Source organism: Mirounga angustirostris, unplaced genomic scaffold (genome assembly GCF_029215605.1).
Source record: "Mirounga angustirostris isolate CCGP_5_RB_7025 unplaced genomic scaffold, mMirAng1.0.hap1 SCAF_14, whole genome shotgun sequence".
Taxonomy (NCBI): domain Eukaryota; kingdom Metazoa; phylum Chordata; class Mammalia; order Carnivora; family Phocidae; genus Mirounga; species Mirounga angustirostris.
Window position 1 is genome coordinate 32,283,162 of NW_026991722.1, and position 10,156 is coordinate 32,293,317.

General features: G+C 35.3%; 1 protein-coding gene across 1 annotated transcript; it reads left to right on the forward strand.

Annotated features, from left to right (window-relative positions):
- The first annotated feature begins 2,514 nt into the window (after positions 1–2,514).
- On the forward strand, positions 2,515–2,895 carry LOC123853242 (small ribosomal subunit protein uS12-like). Its single transcript, XM_045887945.1, has one exon. The coding sequence runs from the start codon at positions 2,515–2,517 to the stop codon at positions 2,893–2,895; it is 381 nt and encodes a 126-aa protein (XP_045743901.1).
- Positions 2,896–10,156: the final 7,261 nt, after the last annotated feature.

A 10,156-nucleotide genomic window follows, 5' to 3' on the forward strand; every position in this document is an offset into this window, starting at 1 on the left:
TCTTTCAATCCACGAGCATGGAACATTTTTCCATTTCTTTGTGTCTTCCTCAATTTCTTTCATGAGTATTCTATAGTTTTCTGAGTACAGATTCTTTGTCTCTTTGGTTAGATTTATCCCTAGGTATCTTATGGTTTTGGGTGCAATTGTAAATGGGATTGACTCTTTCATTTCTTTTTTTTCTTTCTTGTTGTTTGTGTATAGAAATGCTACTGATTTCTGTGCATTGATTTTATATCCTGCCATTTTACTGAATTCCTGTATGAGTTCTAGCAGTTTTGGGGTGGAGTTTTTTGGGTTTTCCACAGGCAAAGAATGAGAGTTTTGACTTCTTCTTTGCCAATTCAGATGTCTTTTATTTCTTTTTGTTGTCTGATTGCTGAGGCTAGGACTTCTAGTACTATGTTGAATAGCAGTGGTGGTAGTGGACATCCCTGCTGTGTCCCTGACCTTAGGGGAAGAGCTCTCAGTTTTTCCCCATTGGGAATCATATTTGCTATAGGTTTGTCATAGAACCTGACATACATTTAAGAAGTGAGATCTTTACACTCCTAAGGGTCCTGAGACAAAGCCTAAGGCCGTGAATGGAATGGATAGGAACTGAGTTCCCTAAATCATGGTAGAGACACAAAGGTCTATACCTTTGGTTTGTTTGTTTGTTTGTTTTGTTTTATTCACCCATTAAACAAATAGTGTTTGAGGGTTCACTGTATACTAGGCACTGGTAGGATAGCAGTGAAAAAAAAAAAAAAGAAAGAAAGCAAAACTCTCTGTCCTTGTGTGGAAGGGAGGGGAGATATAAGGTAAAGCAGTATACATTAGACTGTGATAGATGATGTAGAAAAATAAACAGGTAAGAGATATAAGGAATGTGGTATTTTTGTAAGTCTAAATGAAGTCTTTTGAGAAGTGTTTACTAAAAAAATATCTTGAAGTAAAGAATGGAAGGAGGTGAGTCAAGGCCTTAGAGACATATCCATGTGTACACCCAGGCAGAAGAAACCACAATTACAAAAGCCTGCAGTTAGGAGCCTTGCAGGAAAATTCAAGAACAGTAAGGTGACCATTGTGAAGAAAAAAAAAAAACAAAAACAGAGCAAGAAAATATAAGGAAATTATATTACAAAGTTGAATGTTAATGAGCAGATAGATCACATGGATATGTTTAAGGGAAGTAGGGGTGGAAGTGGGAAGTTTAATTCTTAGGCTATGGTAATCATCCAGGCAAGAGATGATGGTGGATTGGACCAGACTGGTAACAGTAGAGGTTATGAGAATATCCTGGCTATTGTTCTAAGGCAAAGTCCCTAGGGTGTGCTCACAGATTGTGTATATGTAAGATAGTTAGAAAAAAGTCAAAAAATGATACCAAAATTTTTGTTTTGATACTGGAGGGATGAAGTCATTAGCTGAGATGAGGAAGATTGTGGAAAATGCCATTTTGGCAGAAAAACCAGAACTCAGTCAAAAGATATGCTAAGGTTAAGATGGCTTTTAGAAATCTAAGTAGCTGTCAAGTAGACAATTAGATATATGAGTCTAGATTTGATGGGAAATGTCTGGGTTAAAGATGTAAATTGGGAAATCATCAGTGTATAGATAATATTTAAAGCCACCAAATGGGGTGAAATCACCAAGGAAATAAGTATAGATAGATTCATGGTTATTAAATCATGTTCTTGAAAGACTGTATCTCCTGGCCCAGGGTAGGCTGAAAATTGGATGCCCAGGGCTGTGACTAGGAAAAGATTCATGCATTTACAACTAGAAAACCAAACCTGCTACAGGTGAGAGGGTGGGATCTGTATCCATCCTTCTCAACTTAGCACAAAACTTACATTGATAAATTAATAAGAAATCTGGCACACTTTAATGTAATCTGTGAGTCTCCAGGGAGAGAAACAAAGCTCTGCAGCATAAAATGCTTCTTGACTTAGGAGTCTCCATAAAACAACATTCCCACTAAAGATGACCTAGCTATCAGTATTTACAAACCACAATAAGATATCAATAAGTACTTAAAAAAAGGGGGCGGGAAATGTACACACAAAGAGCATGTTATGAAAGTAAATGCCATCTTTGAAAAACTGAAAAAGATGATTAAAAAATGATAGATGTATTAAAGTGGATTACACATACATGAAGCAAGACGTATAGTGCATTAGAAGATAGATTTGGGGAGGCTATCCATAATGCATCTCAGAAAGATAAAAGATAATGAATATATGAGGAAGAAATTAAGAGATGGAGAGAATGGAATTAAAAGGGCCAACTTAAATTTAATGAATACTAAAGGACAGAATGAGGAAAAGGAAGTAATGAAAGGATAATGGCAGGCAATTTTCTAGAACTGAAGAAAGTTGTTAAGTCTTCAACTTGAGGGAGAATCCTAGTGTCTTAAGAAGTATAAATAAAAATAAATCCTCTCTTTTGCTCAGGCCCATGATGCGGGTATGATGGGCAAGTGTCACAGTCTTCGCACTGCCAGGAGGCCCTGTAGCCACTGATGAGATCATGATAAACAGTACATGTGGGCACAGCCCTGAAGCCCATGTGGGCACAGCCCTGAAGGCCAACCCTTTAGAGGTGCTTCCCATGCAGAGGGAATTCTGCAGGAAAAAAGTAGGCGTTGAAGCCAGACAGCCAAATTCTGCCATCAAGGAAGTATGTCAGGGTCCAGCTGATCAAGAATGGCAAAAAAAACCCATAGCCTTTGTACCTAATGATGGTTGTTCGAATTTTATTGAGGAAAGTGATGAAGTTCTAGTTGCTGGATTTGGTCACAAAGGTCATGCTGTTGGTGATGTTCCTGGGGTTTGCTTTAAAGTTGTCAAAGGAACCAATGTCTCTCTTTTGGCCTTATACAAAGACAGGAAGGGAAGACCAAGATCATAGGTTTTGATGGTGAACTATGACAATAATAAATTTTCATATTGCAAAAAAATAAGTAAATCCACACCTAAACTCAACAGCTGGACTGACCTTAGACCTTCTCAAAAGTAACAATACATGTAAGAAGAAAATAATATATTCAAGAAACTGAGAGAAAATCATTGTCAATCTAGAATTATATAGGTAGTTACACTATCATTCAGGAGTGAAAGGGAAATAAACACATTCTCAGGCAAAGACAGAATCAGTTTTGTCATACATAGACCTTCCTTTAAGCTATGTATAGAGAATCTATACATCTCTGAAAGAGATTCATTAGATTTTTACATTTCTGTTTTCATTTTTGGCACAAAGACTTTAAGTCTAAATAGGGATTGCCCTAGTGAGAAGAGAGGGTGTGAGAGAGAAGGAAACAAAACTATTTATATTTTTATGTATTTTGGATGTATTTGGCTTCAAGAAACAAATCTAAAATGGTTTAAATTGTTATAAAAATGACTAATAGAAATCAAGAGGTAAAGTAGGCTCTTGGTTAGTAAATCAGTGGCTAACTGATACTAGCAAGAGCCCAATATTTTGCTGTGACTTCAGTTGCAACCTGAATTTGCCAGCTAACTTTGGAGCCATAAATTAACTGTAGCAGTTCCATAAATGATGCACAGGAATAACCAGTCTCAGAGGAATTCATGGGTCTATTCTGTTCCTGCTTATTAGGGAGAAAACAACAACAACAACAACAACATAATGTAACACAGTGAGGATAAATTTTCCAAAAGCCCCAGGTAGACTTCCCTCATGATCCATTGGCCAAGGTTAGAGCATATTCCCATTACCAAGGTTAGAGCATACTCCCATTACCGAACCTGGAGGAGAGCAAGGAGCTATTGTAATTTGCATAGACCTATTCACTGGAGGAAGATTTGATTTTGAGGAGTCAATCACAAGGAAGAGAAAGGGATCAGGTAGGAAGTGTAGAAATCTAAGGCCTTATCTCCCTCCAGAGGAGGATGAACAGATTGACATATTTATCTGTATTTTAGATGTAACCAGATAAACAGTAACCCCAGAAAGCTGGTGAATAACACTAAGAACACGAACAACATACAAAAACTCATCAAAAGGAGAGAGTATTACAAGAAAGATAAAATTATCAGGAAGACTTTATAATCACAAACCTTAAAAGTAAAGAATATAGTTTATTATATAAATAATGTAAAAATTATAATTTTCTCAAATATTATATATTATATATTTTTCTCAAGCAAATACAATGATTATACTATTGAATGCTTTTAATCCTCTCTGTTGTGTTGCTGCTGCTGACTTGAGACTTGGTACAAGGGCCAGGGGAGCCAAATATTTGTAAATGTTCAATTTAATAGAAGTGGCTAGTCTTCCTAGTACAAATACTTCCTAAATAGTAATGTTGTCCACAGTATACAAAGTCAGTGGTATATCATGTTTTGTTTTTTTTTCTTCACTTGGTCAGGGCAAATTCTAGGTAGGACAGTCAAAGAAGTTCCATGCCCAGTAGAGAAAAATAATCAAGAGCCAACTTGCTTAAAAATATGCTCCACCTGTCCTTGCTCTGTATAGCCAACTCCTTTTAAGGACCTAGAGTTGGCATGGCAGGGAGGAGGGAGGTGGTTTGTCTAACCAGTAACTAGTAGGCAACCACACCACACAAACTTCTGCAGCAAACATACAACCCTAACAGGCATACATCAAACATAGCCCCTCTTCATGCTCTACTGGATGTAAATTCACTGCTTCTTTATTATTTAATGGTTATATTTTGCATCACAACATCTCTGTATTTGGAAAAGGGACCACCATGACTGGTTTTCCAGGAATTGACCAAAGTTGACTGGTGTATCTACACTACAGGCTAGATTGTTCACTGGCAGTGTTGTCAGTCACTAGGGGAAATCATTTGGGAACTCAAATGGCTTAAGATAAGATCCTTAAATGAAGTGAGAGGGCTGAGGTTTCTAGTAAAATTGAACCAGACTAGAGACTTCGGATTTGTATTTAGATATAAGAGAACTGACAGGTAGATTAGCATGTGAGATCAGGAGTAAAAGATGGAGAGAGAGCCCAGTATGTGAAGAGAACATGAATATTTTTTTTTTTAAGATTTTATTTATTTATTTGACAGAGAGAGACACAGCGAGAGAGAGAACACAAGCAGCGGGAGGGGGAGAGGGAGAAGCAGGCTTCCCGCAGAGCAGGGAGCCCGACGCAGGGCTCAATCCCAGGACCCTGGGACCATGACCTGAGCCAAAGGCAGACGCCCAACGACTCAGCCACCCAGGTGCCCCGAATATGAATATTTGTTGCCTACCAAACCTACCTGGGATGGAATTCTGGCTCTGCCATTTACCAGCTTTTTCACTTTCAGCAAGTTGTATTTAACTGTTTTGAAAACATTTGTTCATCTGTAAAATCAGGGTTTCTGTGAAGAGTAGATATTTTTTTTTAAGATTTTTTAAAATTTATTTGACAGAGAGAGAGACAGCAAGGGAGGGAACACAAAGCAGGGGGAGTGGGAGAGGGAGAAGCAGGCTTCCCGCGGAGCAGGGAGCTGGATGCGGGGCTTGATCACAGGACCCGGGGATCATGACCTGAGCCGAAGGCAGATGCTCAACGACTGAGCCACCCAAGCGTCCCCAAATTATTTTTTTAAAGTATCTTTTAGATATTAATAGTTAACACTTGTTGAGTGCAGTTTTTAATAAACAGATGCCACCTAATATTGTATTCTTTTCATATTTCTAGTATCTACTTTTTCAGAATTACAAGCCCATAAGACAACAAGAAAACTTTCAACTGAAATAACCGTGTCAAATCCCTCTTTCCTACCTTCAAGATGTTTAATTAGGTTCTCTGACTTTGTTTTGCCATATATAAAGTGTGTAATTGGAGTAGGTAATTCATAGTATCTCTTTCAATTCTAAATTTATGAGGACTAGTTTTAGGCAGAGATGAAATAGAAGCTCACTCAAATGAGACCAATGATGATCAAAGTGCCAGAAGTTCCTCCATAAAGAAGTCATCTTTGCATTGGCGACAGCCCTATCTTGGCTTCTTTAATATACAAACCTATGTAAGAAATTGGGCACTTTGATCTTTCATCCTAAATTGTGAAAGACTGTCATCTCCTTCTCTCCTGGTAGCCTCAAGTACACAAGAAATACTGCAGGACTAGAGGGAATTAAAGGGACACAGAAGAAGCAGCGGATGTCAAAGGCTCTCTGATGCATTAATATTTTGCTAAGGGCCAGCTTGAATGATAAGATAGAACCCAATCAGGCCTCAGGGGAAACAGATTTGCAAATGGGAATTGAATAGCAACTTGGTGTTACAGCAGCAGAAACCCACCTATTAATTTGTGGATCTCAGATTTCTGTATACACAACAGTTAAATTCATTTCCAACCTTGTTACCAAGACTTTTGCAGAAACAAATAATTGATGTCTCTGACATGTTACAGCATGGAAGCAGGAAGTCTAATTAAATAAACTTGTTCAATAGCAAGTATATCTATTAGTCAGTGATATAAGCATCAGCAGGTTGATGAATGTATAAATTTTTCATAAAGTATTTGAATGTCTCCCTGACAGTCATTTGTCCCTAGATGTACATAGTTATCCATGCTTGGATATGAGATTAAGGCATTTCAAAAAAATCTTTTGTTTTTATTGTGAAATATAACACATACTGGAAGGGCATAAAACATAAAGTTACAGCTTAATAAATTATTATGAAACAAACATAAGTAGGTCAAGAAATGTAAAGTTGCCATCACTCCAGAAGCCCCCAGTCTTCCCAATAACAAATATTTCTGGGCCGCTCCCTCTTTACTTTAAAGTAAAGTTAAAGATGATTTTGATCTTCCTGGTAATTCCTTTCTTGTTTGTCTTAGAGTTCTATATTGTTGGTGTGCACCTCTAAACACTCTAGGTTACTTTTGCCTGGTTTATTAGAGTTGTTTGCGTTGATTTATTTCACTAGAGCTTGTTCACTTTCATTTTATGGTATTCTATTGCATGACTGTACCCCACTCAGTGCATTCAGTCTTCTAATGTGGCCAGTTGAGTCGTTTGGGTTATTTCCAACAGTACTCTTAGGAATATTTTGTACATGAATGCTGGTATCATGTACACACATTTTGGGGGGAATACACATAGGAATGATATGGTCTATTTACTGTTTATCATTGTTATAGACGTGTGTTTAACAGAATAATCCAAAGAGTTTTCCAAAGTGGTTGTAAAACTTAAATTCCCGTGAATAACATATAAGATATATTAAATGTTAGCACTTGCCAACATTTGATATCTCCGTCTTTTTCTTTTTTTTTCTTTTAAATTCAATTAGCCAACATATAGCACATCATTAGTTTCAGATGTAGTGTTCAATAATTTATCAGTTGCGTATAACACCCAATTCTCATCAGTCTTTTTCATTTTAGTCTTTCTGGTGGATATTGATTTTCATTTTTATGATTACTAGTGAGGTTTAGCACGTTTTCATGTACTTTTTGGTCTTTTGGATATGTTTTTTTTGTGAAGGACTTGTTACCTACCCATTTTTAAGATAGGATTGGATATCTCTTTCTTATTGATTTATAAAAGGTTCTTTCTTTCTCGCTCCTCATTTATCTCTATCATGTATTTTTCTTATGTATCGTTTCAATATGATATGATCCTTTTGTTGGTGTTTACGTTAGCAGGATCTTCTCCTACTCTTTAGCCTGCCTTTTATTTTCTCAGCAGTGTCCCTTTGATGAAGAGATCTCCTTAATTATTTTTAGTGGCTTTTATAACTTGTTTGGAAATATTTTTCTGTATTACCTTCTGGAAGCATTATTATTGTTTTTTAATTTTGGGCTGTTTACATTGAATTCTACAATCCACTTGGAATTAATTTTTGTTTACCTTGTAAAGTAGAGATTAAATTTCATTGTCTTCCAATAGAAAAATCAGTTGTCCCAACATCATTAACTACAATGACTTTTTTTTTTATTTTAAAGATTTTATTTATTTATTTGACAGAGAGAGAAACAGCGAGAGCAGGAACACAAGCAGGGGGAATGGGAGAGGGAGAAGCAGGCTTCTTGCTGAGCAGGGAGCCGGATGTGGGACTCGATCCCAGTTCCCTGGGATCATGACCTGAGCCGAAGGCAGACGCTTAATGACTGAGCCACCCAGGCGCCCTAACTACAATGACTTTTATTTCTTTCTCTACTCCCCAGAGTTTCACCTTTGTAACCAGTCAAGTATCCTTGTAGTATGGATTTCTTTCTGGCCAATTGGTATATTAGAATATCCTTGCATTAATCATATTCTTCTAGTTAGTTACCTGCCTATACAATCTGACTTGATTTCAGGGGAATAAGTCCTTCTATTTTATTTCTCATCTTTAAGAGTAAGAGTTTCTTGGCTATTCTTGGTTCTTGCATTTCCATATGGCTATTAATACCAGATTTCATGTTGCATAAAATATAGTTTGGGATTTTGTGTGAAATGCCAATTAATCTGAAGATCAGTTTGAGGGAATTAACATCTTTACAATATTGTGCCTTTTAACTCATCTGTATTGTATATGTTTCAATGTATTTGATCTCTATGTCAATAATTTCTAGTTTTCTGCTTAGATTTCATATATAAACATACATGTATATGAATAAAAATATATATATTCCTATATACGTAGTTATAAATCTTTGAGAAAAAAATGTTCGGTTGTTACTGAATAGAAAAACATTGGATTTTTTATATTGACTATATAAACAACTTTGTTGAACTTTTTAAATTAATTCTAGTAATTTGTAGAGTCTTTTGGAGATTTTGTCCACAACCATATTATTCATGAAAATGAGAGTTCAATTTATACTTTTCCAATGTTCTTTTTAGTTATCTTGGATTACTCAGCTAGGTAGGTCCCTCTAGTATACACAGGAATGTGCCATTTTGAATATCAGGAGGAAAGTTTTTAATATATCACCAGCTAGTATGAAACTTCTTTTTTTATTTCATACCGTTTAGCAGTTAAAGAAGTTAGGATAAGACATTTTATAGATAGATGTTGAATTTTATTAAATACATTTCTGTAACTATTGTTATGGTAATAGATATTTTCTCCTTTAATCTGTGAAATGTGGTGAATTTTGATTGAATTTTAAATATTAAACCATCCTTGAATTCATGGACTAAAAATTATTTATTTTTCTTCTTTATTTTTGTAATCAGTCTGTTAATACTTTGTTTAGGATTTTTACCTCTATGTTTATGTGGGAAATTGGCCTATAATTTTCTTTGTTCTTAGTGTCCTTGTCAGGTTTAAGATTGGTGCTTTGATAGGTTCATAAAATAAACTGTAGACTTTTCACTCTTTTCTCTATTTTCGCATAGATTTTGTGAAAGCTAGACATTATTTCTTTCTCAAATATTTAGTGGAATTTGCTGGTAAATCTGTTCTATATTTTAAATTATGAAAAATTTTCTATTTATTGATTCAATTTAACTTTCTATGTCTTTTAGATCAGATTTATAAGTCATACTTTCCTAAAAATATGCCCATTCATCTATATCTTCTGATTATTATATTTATGTGTTAGATTTATAATCATGATTGATACCGCTTATTTGTATTGTTGGATCAGATATTTGAGAAGGAGACTAATTTCATCAGTGTTTTCAATCAGTAAATTTTTGACATTATTGATGGATGGACAGATAGTTCTGTTTATTCTTTTATTATTTTCTTCATTCTATCTTGTTAGGTTTATTTTGCTTTTGTTTTTCAAACTTTTAGATGCTTGACTTTTGATATTTTAGTTTCTTTCCCATGTAAACAGTTAAGGTTATAGATGTTCATTTAAGCACCACTTTGGTGACCTCACACAAGTTTTGTTATGTAGTGTTTTCAGGTGTCATTAGTTTTAAGATATTTCCTAAGTTCACTTGTCCTTTCTTTATTGTCTCATGAATTATTTAAAAGCATATTTCTTAATTTTAAATATAAGTTTTTGTCAATAGAATCTTTTGATTTTTATTTCTACGCTTGTATGCCTCATAGCCAGGTGGTGACACAAAATTTGTTAAGAATAATTGTATAGTCAGTATATAATCATTTTTGTAAACTTCATGGGTGCTACAAAAGATTTATAATGTATTTGTTGAGAGCTCTGTTCTAGGTATGTGACCAATCATATATATCTTATCTTCTACACTTTCATTTCATGATGTTTTGTCTTCTT

Excerpts from the sequence above, each read along its gene's own strand:
- LOC123853242 (XM_045887945.1), top strand. The coding sequence starts at position 2,515 with ATGATAAACAGTACATGTGGGCACAGCCCTGAAGCCCATGTGGGCACA.